Genomic DNA, 21360 nt, shown 5'->3' with positions numbered 1-21360 from the left:
TGTCTCATGCTACTTAATTTCAAAACTTTGTCAAGTATTGAACTGAATGTCAAGTGTGATATTGGTACCTAGACAGACACATAGACCAATGGCACAGAATTCAGAGTCTAGAAATAAACTCTTACACTTAGATTTTCAACAAAGGTGCCAAGGCATTTCAGTGGGAAAAGGATAATCTTTTCCATAAGTGGTGCTGAAATAATTGAACGTCCACATGTCAAATAATGAATCTAGATGCAGACTTTACACTCTCCACAATAATAATCATCATGAAATAGGTCATAGATCTAAATTTAAATGCAAAACCGTAAAACTCCCAGAAGATAACATAGGAAAAAATCTAAATGACCTTGAGTGTAGCAACAACTTTTTAAATAAAACACAAGAGGCATGGTCCATGAAAGAAAAAATTAGTAAGTTGGAATTGATTAAAATATAAACTTTCTGCTCTGTGAAAACTGCCATCCAAAGAATAAGAAAACCAACCACAGACTAGGAAAAAATATCTGCAAAAGACATATTTTATTAAATTTTTTAAAAAAAACTGTTACCCAAAATATATAAAGAACTCTTAAAACTCAATGAGAAAACCAAGAACCTGATCATAAATGGGCAAAAAAAGATGAACAGATGCCTCACCAAGGAAGAGATACAGATAACAAATAAGCATATAAAATGATCACTAGGCAACTGTGAATTAAAATAGTGAGAGACTACTACATACTTATTACAATAGCCAAAATTCAAAGCATGGTCAAACAAAAGCTGGGGAAGACACGGAGCAACCGGAATCTTATGCACTGCTAACAGAAACACAAAATGGTGCAGCCACTTTGCAAAACAGCACAGCAGTCTCTTCACAGAACTAAATATATTTTCGCCATATGATCCACCAATCACATTCCTTAGTATTTACCCAAAAGAGTTGATAATTTATGTTCACACAAAAACCTGCACACAAATGTTGAGAGCAGATTTATTTACAATTGCCAAAATGTTTTAAGTAACCATGATGCCCCTCAACAGGTGAATCAATGAACGAATTGTGGTCTACCCAAGCAATGGAATATTATTCAGCATTTTTAAAAATGAGCTATTAAGCCATGAAAAGAAATAGAGAAACTTTAAGGGCATAATCCTGAGCAAAAGAAGCCAATCTGAACAGGCAACGTTTCAGAGCCCCAAAATTCCAACATTCCATCAACTCTATGACATTCAGGAAAAGGCAAAACAAGCCTGCAATTTATAAAAAATAGTTATGTGGGTGAAAGTGGGGGAGAGCTAGGTGGCACACAGAGGAATTTTAGGGCGGTGAAAATACTCAGTATGATAGTACAATGGTGCTTACATGTCACTAGACATTTGTCAACGCCACAGAATACCCAACACTCAGAGTAAACCTAATGTAACCTGGATTTTAGCTAATAACAATGTAATTGTATAGGCTGAATTATGTCTCCCCTCGACTTATGTGTGGAAGTTCAAACCCCCGGGACTTCAGAATATGTCTCCAGACAAAACGCTTCACCTAATGAAACCATCAGGGCGGGCCCTGATCCAGGGTGACCAGTGTCCTTAGAAGAAGAGCAAATTTAAACACAGAAAGACATTCTGGGTGTACATAGGAAGAGCACAATAAAGTGGCCCTCTGCAAACCAAGGAAAGGGGCTTTGCAGAAGTCAACCTTAATCATTGATTTCCAGCTTCTAGAACTAAGAGAAAATCAAGTTCTGTTGTTTAAACCACCTGGGCTATGGTACTTTATCATGAGATTCCTAACTAATATGCATATCAATGTTGGTTCATAGTGCAAATTCACCACAATGAATGCAGTAAGAATAGAGGAAACAGAACATATGTCACTTTGTACCTCATCCTTAATTTCTAGAACTGCTCTAAGAATGATGTCAATTATTTCTTAAAAATGTACCACAGGTTGAGGGTACTGATTATTTCCCAGTACATACAGGACTCTGGGTTGGATGCCCAGGACAAAAACAAAAGAAAAGAAACTTGCAGGAAAAAGTGAGAGAATAGGGGGAAGAGAAGAAGGAAGGATGTGAGGTAAGGGGAGGAGGCAGAGAAGGCTGAAGTCCACTGTATGCCTGTATGAAAACACCAAAACCAAACTCTTTCTACTGGGTAATATGCGTGAAGAAAACACACAGAGAAAAACCAAAGCAAAAACAAAAAATGCATTAGGTGGTTTTAAAATCAAGTTGAGTGTCCCTCAGACAAAGGAGTTTCATCTAGAACATATAAAGAACTGCAAAAGGGGCTGAGGATTTAGCTCAGTGGCATAAGCTCCTGCCTGGCAAGCACAAGGTTGTGAGTTTGATCCCCAGTAAAAACAAAAATGAACTGCAAAAAATCAGTACCCCAAATTCAAAAATCCAACCCAAATATGAGAATCTGAGATGCATATACACTTTTCAGATGAAGAAATACAAATGGCAAATACATATATGAAAAAAACACTCAACATCACTAAATGCAAATTAAAACAACACTGAGATTCCATCTCACCCCAGAAAGAGTGGTTGTCATCAAGAAATCAACCAGTAACAAATGCTGGTGGGGCTGTGGAGAAAAAGAAACCCTTCTCCACTGCTGGTGGGAGTGTAGACTGGTGCATCCACTGTGGAGATTCCTCCAAAAACTAGGATTAGAGGTCTCATTCGACCCAGCTATTCCCCTTGTGGATATCTTCCCAGAAGAATTAAAACCATCATACCACAGCGAGATATGAGCACCCATGTTTATAGCAGCACAATTTGTAATAGCTAAATCTTCAAGACAACCAAAATGCCATCAACTGAAGAATGGATAAAAAAGGTATGATATTTTTATATAATGGATTACTACTCAGTATAAAGAAGGATAAACTCTTGGCCTTTATAGGTAAATAGATACAACTCGAGACCATACTCTTAAGTGAAATAAATCAAACTCACATCAGTAAACATTGTACTGTCTCTCTAGTGTAAGAAAGTGAAAAAGTACGTAAGATTCAAAATCTGCAATACATATTGTAAAAGTAAAAGAAACTGCTCAAAAGGAAAGAACAACTGGGATGGAGGAAAGGAGAAAAGAAGAAAGAGAAAAGAAATAAGTATATATGATAGCTAAGATAATTCTACCACTGATTTCTTTTAGTTCATTTGTTTGTGCTGATATTGTTTGATCAATTATGCATGCCTGTATCTTGTAATCTGAGCAACTACTTTGAAGATAACAATACACAATATATTAACCACTGTTAATTTCCTATTATCTTGTTTAGAAATTCTGTCATTGTTTTTATTGTTTTTTTCTCTTTAAAATAAAAACAAATAAATAAAATAAAGTTTGGCCATTATCTCACACCTAATGCAATAGATACAATATAGAAATTAATTCAACACGAACCTCAGATGAAAATGTAAAAGCTAAAACAATGAAGTTTCTGGAGAAAGAAAAAACATCTTTAAAACTTTGGATTTAGACAAAGAGTTCTTAGATTCAACACCAAAAATACACTCACCTGACAAATCTAACTTCAAAAAGATTTTAAAACTTTCTCTTCAAAAGACATAATTAAGAAAGCAAAAGCCAACCCACAGGCCACATGAAAATGTTTGCAAATCACATTTCTGATAAAATACAAGCAAAATAAAGAACTCCTACAATGTCATAAGAAGAAAGTAACCTGATTCAAAGTGGGAAGATTTGAACAGATATTTCTTCTGAGAAGACATTTACATGGGCTATTATCAATGAAAAATTATGTGACATAATTCATCATTTTGGAAATGCAAGTTAAAACCACAATTAAATGCCACTTTGGGCTATTTGAATGGTTAGAATGAAAAAGACAACCAGTAATAATTATTGACAAGCAGATACAAAAATTGCAACCTTCGATTAGTGCCTATAGAAATGTGTAACAATACGGCCAGTTTGTGAAACCATGTGGGCAGTTCCTTAAAACATTAATGGTAAAACTGTCAAAATACCCAGCAATCCCATCCCTAGGAACCTACGCAAGAGAATTGAACATGTATTTCCATATAAAGGCATGTAAGAGACTATTTATAACCACATTACTCGTAACGGTCAAAAAACTGAAAACAATCTGATAAATGCATAAGCAAAATACAGTATATGCCCACAATAGAATATTATTCAGTGATAAAAAACGGCCAAAGACTAACTCATGTTATATTTTGTAGAACATCAAAAGCACCATAGTAAGGGAAAGAAGCCAGATGCAAAAGACTACACATCATTCCATTTGGGCGAACTGCAGGAAAAGGCAGACAGAAGGACAGAATGCACATCAGTCCCTGCCTAGGACTTAGACGGAAACAGACTGACGGCAGACACCACCGTGTAGGGTGATGGTCCTGCTATTCTTTTTTTGTTGTTTAATTTTATTTTGAAGGTAGTAATACAACAGAACAAAGCCAGTCAACACAATGCAGTGAAACTGGCACAGAACGTCAGGGTAGAATACCAGGATAACAGTAACAGGTACTGTAGTATGTCTCATTATCTTCACAATAGTTGTCCATTCAACCAGGTACAGCAAAATCAAACCAAAACAGCATTGTAAACCCAATCGAAAGAGAATATTGAATAGGGCAAAATAGTTAATCAGAACAAAGCAAAACAGTGAAAACAACCTTTGCCTTCAAACAGAAGATAGAAGGAAATCCCCCCTATTTGCTATATTGCATTTGGCCATCCTCCCAAGAGATGCTCAGACCTCTGCCCCCAGTTGTTAATGGTGGGGTGGAGGTGGGTGGGATGTTTGATTCTGAGCCCATGTGCCAGCAGGCTCACAGGAGATGCTGGCTGGTTCTCCTGCTGGCTCATGCGAGAGGCCCTTGCCAGTCCTGCTATTCTTGAGATTCAAAGTGTCCTGAGAATATTTATTGTGTTGAAGTCTTGATTGCTACGGGCTTTTTTGGGAAGTGATTGGACCACGAGGGCTCTAGCATCACCAGTGGGTTAGTCCATCACAACATTATGGGAAAACAGGAATAGAGACCTACTTGAATGGACTGAGGCGTAGGCTTGACATTGTGTACTATATCTGGTCCTCGGCTCTCTCGTCCTGACAATTTCCTTCTCCCCGCCCTCTGGCTGCCATGATGGGGGCAGTTTTCTTCCTCCACGACCTTCTGCCATGATGCTCCTGCCTCATCCTAGACACATCCATCTTAAACACAATGGAACCCACTGACTATGGACTGAAACCCTGAGCCAAAATAAACCTTTCTTCGTTAAGTTGTATTTTTAAGGTATTTTGTCACAATGATGAAAAGTTGACTAACAAGTATCCTAACACTAATTACACAGCTCTAAAATTCTAAGTAACTGAACTATACATTTTCAACTGGGAAAAACTAGGGCTGTAACATTCTATTTCAATAAAACTGATTTTAAAATGATACAATGAGAACATGAGCAGTGATAATAATTCTCAATAATTTGTTCCATGTTCTATAAAGAAATAAAAGAGAAACTTGAAGGGTCCAAACACAAAAAAATGATCCATGTTTAAAGAGATGAAACTGCTACTTACGCTGGTTTGACCATTACACATCATATACATGTATTGGTTTCCCATACTTCACCCCATAAATACAATTTTGTATCAGTATTTTAAAGATACAGTGAATTAATCTTTAAAGATTGTAACAAAGCAAGAATGACAAAGAAACAAAACTAAATCAACACTGGAAACTTAGCAGAGACCCCTCCGGAGGAATCAGGGTTATCACCGGCTTTGCTGATGTCAGGCACCCTGACCCTCCCACATGTGAGAAAGGCACTTCGATTCCCCTGAGCCCAGGTGTCCACTCTAATCATGCAGAGGCATCAGTGTAAATTAAAGGACCTTCTGCAAGTTGCCTAACGAATACTAAAAGTGTCCAGATGATTAAACAAATAACAGGAACAAAAAAAGAAAGAGAAGTCACAGATTGGAAAAGGAGAGTAGGAAGACCTGAGGAATACATACAAAGTGGTATCTTAGATCAGATCTTGGAAGAGAAGGACATTGGCGAAAAATTAACCAACACTAATGTCTTTGTTTGAACACTGTTCTATGATTATATGAGATGTAGACATTCAAAAGGTGAGTGAGGAGAATTCAAGCTCACCCTGAACTTTGGTTGCAATTCTTCAAAAAAAATCTGAAATTCTCTCAAAAGAGTGTAAGAGAATGTAAAGAAAGAAAATTTACTCCACCAGCCTTTTCTAAAGGCTAATCATATGTGCCGATTGGTCAAATAAAATCCGTCTTGTAGCAGCAATTCCCAAAACCAACCCTTATTACCACCTAATTACAACACGGCCTGAGGCAAGCAGCTGGCTGCACTCGGGGATTCTCGGCTCATAACTACAACAGAAAAGTCCAAAGACACTGCTGCAGCGTCACACAGAATAGTTGGAGGGTCGCAGCAGTCATCTGAGCCATCCTACTACATCTAGCGACGGCAACTAAGAGGGCCCAAAAGACTAAAACATAGAGGACATGAACTTGGTTCCAACAGTCCAAGGGTGCCTCTGGTTTAGATCACAGGGTGTCTGCTGACCCCAGTGCCACTGGGGACCACCAGCAGCTGGTGGCAGAACTGAGCCAAGATCTCAGATTTCTCAACACCCTTTGTCCTTCTTTGTGGCTACTTCCGGTCCAAAATCACCTTCACTGATGGCCACAGGTTTTCTCTGCTCCTAACAACTCTTTGAACAAAAGATTAAAACATATTCCAGATGTGTACTTGCCAAAGTAAGAATAAAGTTGCTGTCTCTCAGGGAGATTTTAATATCCAGAAAGACCTTGTTATGGAAGGGTCACCTGTCCTGGAAAAGGGGCAGGGGAGGAGTGGACAGTGAGCACACTTTATAGTAATTACTGGAGGAAGCAAGGCACCAAAGCTGGCCTGGTCAAGCCCTGATGGACCAGAATTCCCATCCCATAAGGCAACAACAGAAAGTACTGACCAAACTGTCCCTGGTGTGAGGTGATTTAAGCCATTAATAATAATTGTAGAAAATGGGAAAGTCTGAAACTTAATACACTGAACACTTGAATACGCAAGACTACGTAAGAACAGAAGAAAACCAAAGGATATGAAAAGAAAAAAGGTAGAAATAAAATAGAAAGCAAAGATACAACAGGAAGGATTTCTTTTAATTCAAAATTTGCTGAAGTGAAAAAGGAGACACAATATCAAGAATATGAGGAATTTAAAATAGAGATATCACCAGCAGTGTGAGGCAATTTAAAAGGTTAAAGAATATGCTACTAAATTCAAAGATGCATGGAGAAGAGCACATCCCTATGACAAGTTAATCTACCAAGAAATGGACTCAAAGGAAAATAGAAAGACTGAACAGACACATGAATTAGTAATTAAAAACCCTCCCACACTGAACACAACACAGAGAGATAAACTTCTAAAGAACACCTTCCAGAGATCAGAAGAATGGAGAACACTCCATCTCTGATATATGCATAGAGCATAATGTTTTGAGGAAAAAAGAAATAGCCAAAGATAGGGAACAGAAAAAATAAAAAATACAGCTAAACATGCAGAAAAAAATGGACAAAAATAGCTATTTGGTGAGCATCAAAGAAAACAACATACATGAATATAAATGAATTGGGTTCTATAGGACATGCTCAGTTAATTGAAATTAACATAGGAGTCTGGAATTTCTTCTCAGGACTTTTCTGGAGAAAAACATGAAGTATCAAGGGTACGAGATGAAGCTGTGATTGAGAACAGTGCACATACAAGAGGACTGTACCTTCTCCTTTCTTGGCAATCTGGATCAAAGAACCCCTGAGAGAAGAAGGGAAGACCTATGAAAGGGTAAACAGTGGGAACCAAAGACTTCCCTTTAATCATAATATACCTTCCATCAAAAAAAAAAAAAGAAAAATAGGGTTATCATAAATGAAGACATGAGTGATTTGTTGCAATCCCTGAGACAGAGCTCACAGATAGTCCACCAGATAGTAATAGAGACAGCCAGCCAGAAAGTAATGGAGGAAACTGTGCCTGCTTCAAACAAAAAAGAGATTTGTCCAGAAGGAAAAAGACAGAGGGAGAAAAGTACAAAGATAGGTGGCAAGACATATTCTATAACGCATTTCTCTATCTAGATGCTTCTGACAATCAACACAGGAAACCAGGAAAGTTTCCATGTGGTTAAAAGAGCACAAAAGAACCAAGCATCCAGCCAATGGTAGGCCAGTTGTCAGGGAATTGCATATTTCAAAGTTTAGTCACAGACCTGGGAAGCATCTGTAGAGTGGAAAGTCTACATCTCCTGGATACGTGTCCTTGAAGGGGGTGGCAGGCCCCAGTCCCGTTCTCTTTCCCTTTTGCTTCCCAGTCATGAAGTGAGCATTCTCCTCCATCACACTCCCACCATGATGTGCGGCCTCACTACAGGACCAAAATCAACAAGGCCAGATAATCATGGCCAGGAATCCCTGAACTGTGAGCCAAAAGAAAATTCTCTCCGTATAAGTTGATTATCTGCAGAATTTTTCTAGTAACAGAAAGCTGACCAATACACTCCCCCAAGAACAAAATTTTTGTTTTGGTACCAGGAATCTAATTTAGGACTTTGCACTTGCCAAGCAGGTACTGTGCCACTGAGCTACACCCCTGGCCTCCAAGAGCAAACTTTTGTCCCTGGGAGCAATGCGACTTGAGGAAAGGATATTTTAGGTCAGTGATAAACATTCCAGTGCATGCAAATGACTCAGGGGACTTGGTAACCCAGATCACTGAGTCAGCACTGCTTCAGTAGCTCAGGAATCAGCTCCAAGAAGTCCTGCACCCTGCAAAGATAGACCAACAAAAAGCAGGGCCTGCTGGAACACTCAAAAATTGAAGAACTGTCCAGCAATGGAGTGGGGGGCTACCTGATAGTCTTGACTGGGGGTAATCACAGTCCAGGTTGAGACGTTAGAGAAAACACTTTTTCCATGGAATATAATATGAAGTCTGGCAAACCCATTAGCCTGTTTTTAAAATTGCCCTTACTGCATGCAACCTCAGTGACACAGACACAGCATAACGCCTGTATGCAAACCATGAAACCCAGCCCACCTGACCAGAGACAGCTAAGCTATATATGAGTGGACCCATAAGCTCAAGCATCCAAGCTACATGCCACCTGGTTCAACCTGATTCTTTCAAGAGGTTGCAAAGGAATTAAATGACCCTGAGTCTACAGTAGGAAATGGCCTTTTAGGCCAGGGAGAGCAGGAGGCCAGGTGGCCATCTGAGTAAGCTAATGTCAAGGCTATGGGAAAGCAGGACACATGGCTCGGTCACTTGCTAGTTTCTGAGGCACAATACCTGACACCCACAAATTAAAAGACGGGAGGTTAATTCTTGCTCCAAGTCTGTAAAGGTTTCAGCCTGAAGTTGGCTCACCCCAAGGCAGGGCAGATGACACAGGGGAACGGTGGAAGAGCATGGCAGACTGGAAGCAGAAAGTGACAGGAGGAGCAGGAGAGGGAGATCAACGCCCTGAGGCCACCCCAAGAACCCACCTCTTCTGACCAACCCCTAACTAACAGCAACCGGGCTCTAAGCCCCATTACCCAATTAGCTTCACAACGCCCTGCCTGCGATCCCACCAGGCTTTAGGAGGACATCGATATCTAAGTGAGTAAAGAAACCAGGCAAAGACAAAACAAGAATGGCTCCCACCCCAGGGTAAGGAGCCAGGTGACGCTTCCTGCACGCCTCCAACGCCCTCCCATCCTGCAAGTCCAGGAGTGGACCCCTGCTCCTCACAGGACCAATCTCTTTCTCTTTGGATGGCAGTCAGTACTGAAACAACACTACACACTTCTACTCCATATTTAACCTGCATGTTTCCTCTGCAGGTCAGAAGATGGCATGAGGGGCACCTGCTATATGGAACACAGTTCCTGAGGCCCAAGGTTTTCTGGAGAGGACAGCAAGCCGAGGACCCCCAGCTGCGGCAGGGCTCAGGTCTCTTTCACAGCATCTCTGCCATCCCACAGATCACATGCTGGTCTGGGCTCCAATCACTTCATTTAATATTTTCAGTGCCGTTCTTGCTTTTAGCACTTTCATTCCTGTTGCATTTTCAGGAATCTGAAATGCAGAGCTCTTCTTCTGAAATTTTCATCCAAAAGGAAAATACTTACCAACTCCGCCTTACACTGACCTACTCTCCACTCTCTGGTCCAGTATCCACTTCCTTTGAATGCTAGACTCTTGGTTTGGTGATTTGAGAGAAAAAGTTAAAAGTAAAACCTCACTAATTTTTATTATCTAGAAAGGATATCAACATAAAATAGAGAAATAACCAATGTGTCAATATTTTATAAGGAAAGCAATTATACAGCCATCAAACAAAGGGAAAAAATCAAATCAGACAATTAGCAAAATGTTCCAAAAGAGAAGTCTACCTGAAAACATCTTATTCATTCAACACAAAGGCACCTACTTGTTTGAAAATTAAATAGGCTCCAATGCAATAAAGAAGCACAATTACTGATACACAACATTGTCAGGGATGAATCGCAGAGGCATTATGCGGAGCAAAAGAAGCCAGTTGCAAAAGACGCTCTACAGCTCCATTTATAGGACAGTTGGAAAAAACAAAGCTACAGTGGTGGAAAAATGATCACTGGTTGCCAGGGGTGATGTAGGTGGGGGTGGCAATGACTATAAAGGAATAACATAAAGATTGGATACCAGAGATGAAACTACCGTTTATGTTCATTTTCACTGTGGTTACATGAGATGACACATGAATTGAAATTTATAAAATTTTTACAGTTCTTTATGTCCACCCAAAGTCTATTATAAATTTAAAATTTGTGCTTAAAATCTCATGCACACAGAAATGCATGTGCTAAGAGGCTGAAAAGCAGTGTACAGGTGCTCCTCAACTTAAATGATGGCATTGCAACACTCAGAAAGCCCATGATAAGTTGAAAATACCATAAAGGAGAAAAGCATTTTATATACTGACCGTGTTCAACGTAACAGCAATGTAGCACAATACACAGAGTCACCTGTTACCGTCAGAGAGGTGACTCACTGTTGCTACCCAGCATTATAGGAGAGTACTGTGCTGTACCACTCAGAAAGAGACCAAGATTCAAGGTATGGTTTCTACTAAATGTGTATCATTTTCGTATCATCATGAGACTTTTTAAAAGGTAAGCTGAATTATCATAAATTGGAGAGATTCAAGCACCCTTCAGTAGGCAGAACCTGGCCCTGTGATCCTATTTATGCCTTGAATTTGTACATTTTTTTCCTTACAAAATAGAATTATAACTTTCAGGAAAATTGAAGCTAAATTTACAGATATTCTGAACCACATGGATCTAAACAAATGATGAGAAGCCACACTGCTAAAAAGCTGAGAAGCACCGTGCCCATCAACACACCACTGACTAGCTCCAAAGACAGAGCCAAGGTTGAAGACACATCACTAATAGTTCACAACTGTGGAGCTAAGATGCCCTCCCACTGCCAATCACCCCACACGCCTTCACATGCACGCTGTGGACTGGATGGAGACTCAAGCGCCCATGCATCGGAAGCTTGGTCCTCAAGGTAGTTCTAATGGGAGGCAATGGGACCTTTAAAAGATAGGGCCCAATGGGAGGTCCTCAGGTCTTGCTGGGGGCACTGGCCTTGGAAAGCATAAGATGGCTCTTGTGAGACTACTTGGTAATTCTCAAAAAAAAAAAAAAAAAAAAAAAGATTATCATAAAAAGAGCAAGCCCAACCCCTCCCTTACCACCCCTGGCTCCCTATCCCATGTGTGATCCTCCCTCCTCTCTGTCCTCCGCCATCGCCATGAGGCCCTCACTAAAGCCTACACTATGTTGATTGGATTTCCAGCCTCCAACTGATTAAGTAAATCTCTCCACTTCACAAAGTTACTCTGTGTCAGTTATTTCAATACAGTGATGAAAGGCTATGCAAGTGAGTTTTAATAAATCCTATAGATAAAATATTAAAATGCTATAAAAGATATCTGGCTATCACCTACATTACTCTTTTACTAACTTACTACATGCTGCTAATAACAATCATTTTTAAATTCATGTAAACACTCTTCTCTCAACTAAAAGATGTGGGGAAGTGAAGAATAGATAAAATGTTATTATCTAAACCTGGACTGAATCCATCTCAGAATCTGGTGGCAGGATGAAATGATCATACAAAACTTCAGATATGAAAATTATTTAAAACTAAAATTTTAAGAATATTCAAAGGCACCACAAGACATGCAAAAGTGCATAAAAGTCAGAAGAAATTTTAATTTCAGAAAACTGTAACAGGAATAGGTAAAAGCTCAGGGTTTCTGGCTTACTATCCATAGAATTTAATTCTAATCCCATGATTACAGAAAATATTAGTTGGAAAAACTGTAGCCTGACCAGCTAAATATGTCAAATATTAGAAATCAGGATTTTAAAAGTAACAAATTTAGTGAGGAGCCACATGAAAACCACAGAATAAATGAAACACAAATTCAGAGCATAAAATCCCCAAATCCCTGGTTTATAGCTAATCTACTACCCATGAATAAAGGAGACCTCAAAAGACCCAGCATAAAAAGAAGCCAGAGACCAGGGAGATATCCACTCCTCAAAGATGGAGCTATACAGAATCAACCCGTGGGTTTGGCACCTGCCATAGCGAGAGCTATTGCTCAGTTTGGGGAGCTCAAGTAACAAAAAGCCAAAGTACAAGCATTTGAACCATAGGAATACAGAGCCCAAAACTAGCAGAAGTAAAAACCCAAGGAGAAAATAAGTCTCATCAGTGTCTAAAGTTTTGTTTGGCTGCCACTTTTTCGGACTTCTGCAGAGCCAAGTAAAAGAAGCAATCACAGAAAGCCATACAAATAGAGATCAGCATGCACAAGTCTCAGAGGAGACAAAATTCGCAGTCTGAGCTAAGCAAGTTAAATGCTCACTAGAACAAATCCAAAACTTCTCAGAAAACACACAGCAATTTTGTTCCTGCATTATATTTGCAATGATTAATTGTCAAAACTACTAAGCATGCAAAAACTGGAAAACATAATCCATACTCTGAAAAAAATCATTCAATGTAACTGACTTAGAATAGACATTAATAGACAATGGCTTCAAATAGACTTAAAAATACATGCAAAGAAGTCAAATTATTAATTTTAATTAATAAAATTATTTTAAGAATATGTGACTAAGCAATAAATGGATATGAAATCTTTTTTTAAAAAACCCTGAAAACTATAAACAATAATTGGAATTCTAGAACTGATATGTAAAATAACCAAATTTCTGGGTGGCCCAGGTAACAGATAATGTTTCAGTAAATGTGCTGTTGAAAAGAGCACTGCCACAGATTACAGGTGGCAGATGACACTGATATAGGTCTATTTAAATTAACTAATCTTAGTACAGGTAAAAATTTAAATAATAAAATCAGAGAACTAAAAAATAAAGTACCTCAATATACATATGACTAGACTCCCAGGGAAAGGAAAGGGTAAATAGCATGAAAAGTATTTCTTTTTTTTTTTTTAACTTTTTTTTTGTCTTTTTCTTTTTTATCGGTACCAGGGATCGAACTCACGACTGCCTGCTTGCAAGACAGGCCCTTATGCCGCTGAGCTAAATCCCCAGCCCCTATGAAAAGTATTTCATGAAACAGTAGCCCAAACTCTTCAAATTTGGTAGAAAACATTAATTTATATATTGAAGACATTCAACAAATCCCCAAAAAGAAAAATCATTCCTACCATGGTTTAAATGTGGGTTCCCATTGAAACTTACTCCTCACCGCCATGTTACTAAGCCATGGTGCTTGCACAGAAGCTGTTAAGTCATGCGACTCTAAATTCATTAGTAGATCAGTGTAGGCACCTTGATCTTGGCTTTTAAACCTCTAGAACACTAAGAAATAAATTTCTGTTGTTTATAAATCACTTCATCTCAAGTCTTGGTCATAGTACTACAAATGCACTAAGGTATGCACACAGCCCCATCAACTGCAAAAAATAATAATAAGCCAAAATTAAAGGGGAAATTTTGAAAGCACTCGGAGGAGAATGCCATGTCCCATTGTGTATGAAGCAACAAAAATAAGAATATCAGCTGAATTCTCACCAAAATTGTGAAAGCCAAAAGTTGGAGCGACATATTCAAAATGTTGAAGACGAAGAAACTGCTTCTAATCATTTTTATTCAGATAAACTACCTTTCAGATATTAAACTGAAACAAAATGAAGACCTAAAAGAAAAACACAGGCAGTCACAATCTCTACTTCATCTCCGCAGCACTGGCAGCACGTGGGATCAGCGTGTCCGGGAGAACAAGACCAGGCAAGGCGAGACCCGAGCTCCTCCTGCCTGCACCTGCTGTTCTCACACAGCAAGCTGGAACGTGTGAACAGGTTTTGGTTCTACTAGCAGGATGTCTGTCTGCAAATGATTTTCTCACAGATTGAAAATGGTAGACAAATGATCATTAATGAGTCTCCCAGGAAGGAGGAAGTACAATAGTATTCTCTTGCACTTTAACTGTTCTCTAGGTCCACATATCTCCATCTAAAATTGACACTGGTGCTGTGGTGCAGCTCGGTGGCACGGCACTTGCTTAGACTACGTGAGGCCTTGACTTCACTCCCCAGCAACCCAAAATAATAAAAAATAAAACAAAAATGTAAGACAACTAAAACCATGACTACCTATAACAGGAAGCGATACGTCAGAATCCATGAGCCAGTGAAGGAAATAGGTGAGAAAGGCTGTGGAAAGTCCCACATGCTGAAGCCCCTCTTATTTGCCTTGACAAACATTTCACTAACAAACAAAAGAGCTATGTAGATGGAAAAGTGGCCAGATCCCCCAGATATCAGAGAAATAGAAGCAGGCATTCCGTCCTGGAGAAGCAGACCATCACCACAACGTGAACAGGACTCTAAATCAAAATGGGTCTTTCTATTTCCCCAAAAAACATTCCACTCCAATAATAGCACATTTATGATGAGTTTCCAAGAAAGTTAATCTTTACTAAATTCAAGAACTTTGTAAGAATCAAACTGCGGTACTGGAACAGCTGGTCCCGTGATGTTGACAGCCTTTAAAAGTCAGAGAAAGTGTTAAAGAAAACATGTTAAAAGGAGAAACACATCCTCCACCAACAAGGTCCTTGTCCCACATGTGCAGCAATCACTGCACCTCACAATAAGCCACAGTTGCTTCCCCTAAGTTTGTTATCATGGCTGGACTTCCCTCCTTCTGAGCTAATGTCTGTAACTCTTGGCATTCAGTGTGGGTTTTGCTCCACATGTCACCTATTAGCAATGGTATTTTTCCTGAAAGCTAATTGGTAACATTAAAGAAAAGAAATGGAAAGTCATTGTATGCCATTCACTATCACAAGTATTTTAGAGGAGACACAGCATTGCCTGAGAGTCCAACAGTCGGGGATTCTCTGAGACAGGCAGACACTAAGAGTTCTCTTCTCCCACCAAGATGCCGAAATAGTGGTGTCCTGGGCTGTGATACATCCCTCACCTTTCAATTTGGTTGTGTAAAATCCGACAGCTGCTCCATTTTTCCACAGAATTTTAGCTTGCTCCTTCACAGAGTGAGGTAAGAAAAACATGTCATCATCGTCCAAGTTTCTCTCCAATCTTCCAAAAATAATGACATTCAGAATGAAAAGTACAATCCTTTCCCCAAAGGACTGAACCTTTGAAGAAAAGCAAAGAAAGAACAATAGTCAAGTGAGAGCAGAGAGGAAAATCAGACATGATAAATTCTGCACTTGGAAGTGACCCACAAATTGGGTCTAAGTGTATAGTCCACTGTCAGAGGATTGTTTTTGTGCTTGAGAACCAGAATATAAATCACTCTATTCACAAACATTTTCACACTACTGATTTATCACAACAGTGCTAGTGACAATGCCTGGGGAGTTCCTGAGTCCCCGTGGACATAGACACATAGAATTAAGTTGTCAAAGTACAGTTAATCACAAGCTAATGAAACAGGAAGTTATCTCGAGGGGAGCTGGGGTGAGCCACTGCAGTAGATCTGCCAAACTTGTCCCAAAATAAACCCGATCTACCATTTTTAACAACAGCATGGACTTAGCCCTAGAATTATGATCCTCAGCAGAGGAAAAATAATTGGGAGGATCAGTTGCTATATCAAAAGCAACTTATTTTTGATAGCTTGTGACAAATTACAAACATAAATTGGAGTCCCAACCCCAGAGAATTACTGAGACTCCAGGACCACTCCCTTCTAGGCTAGAAAACAGGACTGTCATGCCCAAGCAAAGTCATCATAAATAAAGAAAGTGAATTGTGCTCAAAGCCAGCACCACAGTTTTGGAAGATTTCTCCTCCACAAGTCAAACTAACTTCATGCTTGTGCCTGTTAAAATTCTTTTCATTTTTTATAGCCCACAGATGCCAAATATATGGCCAGAATCAGGGCCTCCCAAGCCTCCGCTCACTACACGGCTATCCTGAGATGTTGGTAGCGAGATTTCCGCTGAATCCCATGAAGGTTCTACCACTTCCCAACAGAACCAGAGGCTGGTGACCAAGCCTTTAACACACAGGGCCTTCACAAGACGTTTCAGGTCCAAACTAGAACAATGTGGTCCCATAGTCCTCCAAAATGCAACCCTCCAAATAGCTGCTAAGATGTGACACACTAGACACAACCAATCATCTATTCATGCAGTGGTAGTATTGTGATAGTGAATTTTATTCCTGCAACACTGCATTACAACAGACAGCCTGCATGATGTGAGCATGTGTGTGCACACGCATGTGTGAGTGTGTGTATGCATGTGTGCACATCAGTCACACCACTAACTAGGCGATGGCTCCCACCCACACAGGACTATTTGATTCTCAACACCCACTGGGAACTTCTTGGTTTACAGATAAAGAAATTGATGCTCAAAGGGGTAAGTGATTGATTTATTGATTTTCCTGCCTCATTCCAAGGAGAACTGGATACAGCTGGGCAAGAGCTCTGTCAGGAGCAGGCAGGAAACAACAGGCAGGTCTTCTGAGGCCCGCTCCAGAGAACTCAAGAGCCACCAGCAGTTGGTTCTCTTGTGTTCCCTTTTCTATTAGAACTGGAACTTACTTTAATGCAAATAGTAATGCTTAATTGCATATTTAATACTTGAGCCTTAAACTATCATCATCACCATCATCTTCATAACCTGCATCACTATCATTGTATAGTAGTGAGATCTTAGCCAGGATTTGTTGGGAGACAGCCGCCCACACTTTTAGAACCTCCTTTTCACTGGGTGAGGGTTAAAGGATCTCACCGTGTGACCTCTAAGACTCTTGTCTATATTGCAAAACACTGATTATAAAAATAAGGCAGTTCATAGCACCCTAGCAAATGATACAAAGTGTTCAGTGCCAATAAACTTATTAACTGGCTTAGAACATAAAATACTTCACCTTCATCTGGAGCCAAATTTTAGATGATGGAAAGATTTGTAAAAGTCGAACCAGCTCAGCCTGAGGAGCTGCCACATTTTGTGTCTCAGACAGTGGCAGCCAAAGCCAGCTCAGACTTTAAGAATAACTAGCAAATCTCAGGACCTGATCCGTGTAATGTGGGAGGTTCTATTTTTCAACTTATAAAACCAAAAGGTTCACAGGGAAGCCAGGAGAGAAAAGCAGATTGCATCTGGCAGAAAGGAAATATCCAATCAAAAACTGGCAGGAGAAAAAGGAGAAAAAGAAAATTCACTTAATTTGTCCCATTTCATTACAGGGAGGAAAATGTGTGACGTGTGATTTTGACTTAGAAACGTTTCTAAAAACATAAAACTTAGATCCAGTTCTAATCCCTCATTAGGATCACTAATTATGCTAACAGAAAGAACATTAAGATAGGTTTTTCTGGTAATTTGTGAAGAATATCTGGCTAAGAAACAAAATGTAATTAAAAGAAAAAAGTAAAGACAAAGTTCCACGAATGAAGAAAGGAGACATTCCCAGGTACAGTAAAGGCAGGATAGAGTTTTACAACATGGTTCATTTGGTGAAAATAATGTTCAAGTTTCTTTTCCCTCACATTTTAAGCCACATTCACAGAATCTGGGGGAGAGGTGTTTCTCACTCAAACTTAGAAAAATTGACAAATGAAATAACTGAACTTTCTTATTCTGATGTAAAAAACAAATCAGATTCTTCCTAGCATTCAGAACGATCAGTCATTAAGCAGTCACAGGGTCCACCTGTGACAAGGGTGCTGGGACGGAAACACATCCACGCGTGCTCTGTACTGCTGGGTGGATCATGCTCCTTTGTGAATCCCAAGTCACTCTTTATTTGCATGGGGGAAAAATCTACAAAATAACACCTACAGAGTCAGTTAAGACCTACAAAACACAACCCAAAGAATGGGGCAAGCTATTTGCAAATCACATAAAGGACTTGTATCTAGAATATATGAAAAATTCTTACAATTCAATAGTAAAAAAAATCAAATAATCCAACTTAAAAATGGGGCAAAGTTCACAGTAAACATTTTCCCAAAGAGGCTATCTAAATGGCCAATGAGCACATGAAAAGATGCTCTGCATCCTTGGTTACCAGGGAAACACAAATCAAAATGTCAGTAAGCTGCCTCTTCACACTATGAGGATGGAGAATGTGAAAGGAGACAACAGTAAATGCTGGGAGAACGTAAAATGGGGTAACTGCTGTGCAAGACACTTGGGCGGGTTCCTAAAATGTGAAACACGGGGTTGTCACAGAGCTCGTGATTCCATTTCCGGTATGCAGCTAGGAACACTGGAAATACACGTCCTCAAAAACTGTATGTAAATGCTCATCGAACTATTATTCATAAAAGCTTAACAGTGGAAACAACTCAAACGTCCATCACACTCCATGACTATGACTTGGCCAGAAAAGTAATGAAATGTTGATATGTGTCACAGCATGGATGACCAAATGAAATGTCTAGAACAGACAACTCCATACAAGAGAAAGCCCATTAGTGCTTGCCAGGCCTGGGGAAAGAGAAGAATGCGAGGTATCTTCAAATAGGTATGGGGCTCCTTTTGGAATGATAAAAATGTTCTAGAAGTGGTGGTGATGGATACTCAACTTTCCGAATATAGTAAAAGTCACTGAATTGTACCCTTTCAAAGAATGAAAGAGATGGTATGTGAATTACATTTTGATGACATTGTTGCTTTAAAAACAGAACTGGCTGGGTGTGGTGGCATATACCTATAATCCCAGCTGTTTGGAAGGCTGAGGCAGGAGGATCACAAGCTTGAGGTGAACCTGGGCAACGTGGCAAAACACTGTCTCGAAAATAAAATTTAGACTTTGTAAAGATTAGACTGGTAGAGGACTTCAGTACTAGTCCAGTCTGGGCAACTTAGTGACTAAGAAAAACTTGCGTCTCAAAATTTAAAAAGGGTTGGCGTTGTATCTCAGTGCAAAGCCCCTGGGTTCAGTCTCTAGCACCACAAGTAAATAAATAAACAAATAAAATGCATAAAAAGGATTGGAGATCTAGCTTGGTGGCTGTGGGCTTATCTAGCATGTTCAAGACCCCCAAGTTGGGGTGGGGATGAAATTGAACTAAAAGTTGTTCAGCCAACAGAAGAAACTACATCATGAACTTCTTCAAAGTGAACCTGAACAAATGCTGATTTTCCACTCATATTTACTGGATTCTGTGAAATGGGCCAAGCAGCATTATAGAAAACCATTTTCTGACTGCAGAGATGCCCCATCATTGTTCTCAGCTAGGGAACTGATAGAAATCCAGCAATCAGATGTGAGACAGAGTCCGCATCTTGACTGGTACCTGCATTGCTCCTTAGCCTCTGCCCAACCAGTGTTTCGGTCATCAGGATGCTTCCCACACCTAAGGAGCTACTGGTGCACCTGCCCTCACCTTCACCATCCCAGATCTCTGTTTTTCAACTGCTCTACAAAATGCCGGTGCTTCAAAGATGCCAGGCTTGAGCTCAGAGATGTTTGTACCCACCTAAACCACTTGCCAGCTGTATGACTCAGCCTCAGTTTCTTCACGTGCAAAACAAACACCTTGAAGATTCTGAAATTAGACCAACCCTGTAAAGAGTCTGAGGTAATGTACAGGATAGAATCTCATACCAATAAACACTGCCCGGGAGCACCAGGTGTAATTTTCCCACACAATAGAGAGATGGCACAGATTAACAACACCAGGCTACTCGGGCAGGTGCTACTATTGTCCTTCCCAGCATGATTATTATGGATTAAATGTGTCTCCACCAAAGATGCTGACGTCCCAGAGCCCAGTACCTCTGAATGGGAACCTATCTGGAAACGGAATTCTGTGGGTAATCAAGTCCAGCTTTGAGCAGTAGGGTGCTCCCTAAGACAGTATGTCTGGTATTCTTATAAAAAGGGAAAATTATAGTTCCAGACGTGCCTACAGGGAAAATACCCTGGGAAAACACACAAAGGACGCCAACGATGGCCACCAAAAGTGATACCGAGGGCAACCCGTAGCTGAGACACAGCCTGGAACACATTCCCCCTCCCAATCCTCCAAAAAAAGCAATGACGGACTCCTTGATTTTGGACTCCAGACTGCAGACCCCTGAGACGGGTCTGCTGTGGGACCACCCAGGCTGATGGCAACAGGGGGGAAATCAATACCCAGTGATGCAGCAGACCGTCAGGCGTTATTAACAGGATAGTAAGGATGGTGACTTGGGAAAAGCCTGCCTTGTGAGTGCTCCTTTCAAACTGTGTTCTCTCACCTTCATCAGGCCTTCTCTCGTGGGGTCAGCAGTCCTTAGTACATCTTCCGTAGACCACCAGGACTTCTTTAGGTAAACGGCCACAACTGAAGAGGAAACCAAGGGAAAAAAACAATGTACACACAAAACTGGTCAGCGGGGGCAGGTTCAAGGGCATGCAGCCGCTGACAAGATCAAAGGAAGGACTCTGTTGGTAAAGCAGGTGACATTTTTAGATTGAAGTTTATAACAGCATTCACCAGGACGTAAAGTGACCACCTCTAATGGGATGTCACAGACGCTTCAGAGATGTATTATTCAGCTTGCATGTGGCTGACACACAATATCTGTACTTTGCCGGCAGTGTAAAGGAGGACAGGGTGGATTCAGCCCATGGTCAGCCAGCCCCAAGGCAGGAATATCATGGCCACAGAGTGTAGTGGTGCAAAAGTGCCCACATCGTGGCAGCCAAGAAGAGGAACAGGGGACATCACCAGAGAGGGGCAGGCAAGACCTCATGAATAGTATGGTACCAAGAAGACACTTC

General features: G+C 40.2%; 1 protein-coding gene across 7 annotated transcripts in view; it reads right to left on the bottom strand.

Moving 5' to 3' along the window:
• The window catches only part of Fam169b (Protein FAM169B), a 93609-nt gene that overhangs the window by 17824 nt on the left and 54425 nt on the right, over nucleotides 1-21360 (bottom strand). For 6 of the 7 annotated variants that reach the window (XM_063249962.1, XM_063249959.1, XM_063249960.1 and 3 more), the window contains 2 exons: nucleotides 20835-20920; nucleotides 15587-15764 (listed from right to left, as the gene is read on the bottom strand). The exons of the other annotated variant lie outside the window; for it this stretch is intronic. In XM_063249962.1, coding sequence (XP_063106032.1) covers nucleotides 15587-15764; nucleotides 20835-20920 — 264 coding nt within the window. The remainder of the gene's footprint in view (nucleotides 1-15586; nucleotides 15765-20834; nucleotides 20921-21360) is intronic. 7 annotated transcript variants of the gene reach the window in all.

The sequence above is a fragment of the Cavia porcellus genome, unplaced genomic scaffold (genome assembly GCF_034190915.1).
Source record: "Cavia porcellus strain 051 isolate PalLab524CR breed Dunkin Hartley unplaced genomic scaffold, mCavPor4.1 scaffold_6, whole genome shotgun sequence".
NCBI lineage: Eukaryota > Metazoa > Chordata > Mammalia > Rodentia > Caviidae > Cavia > Cavia porcellus.
The sequence above is the reverse complement of the archived record's forward strand: the minus strand, read 5'-3'. Positions and strand labels throughout refer to the sequence as shown.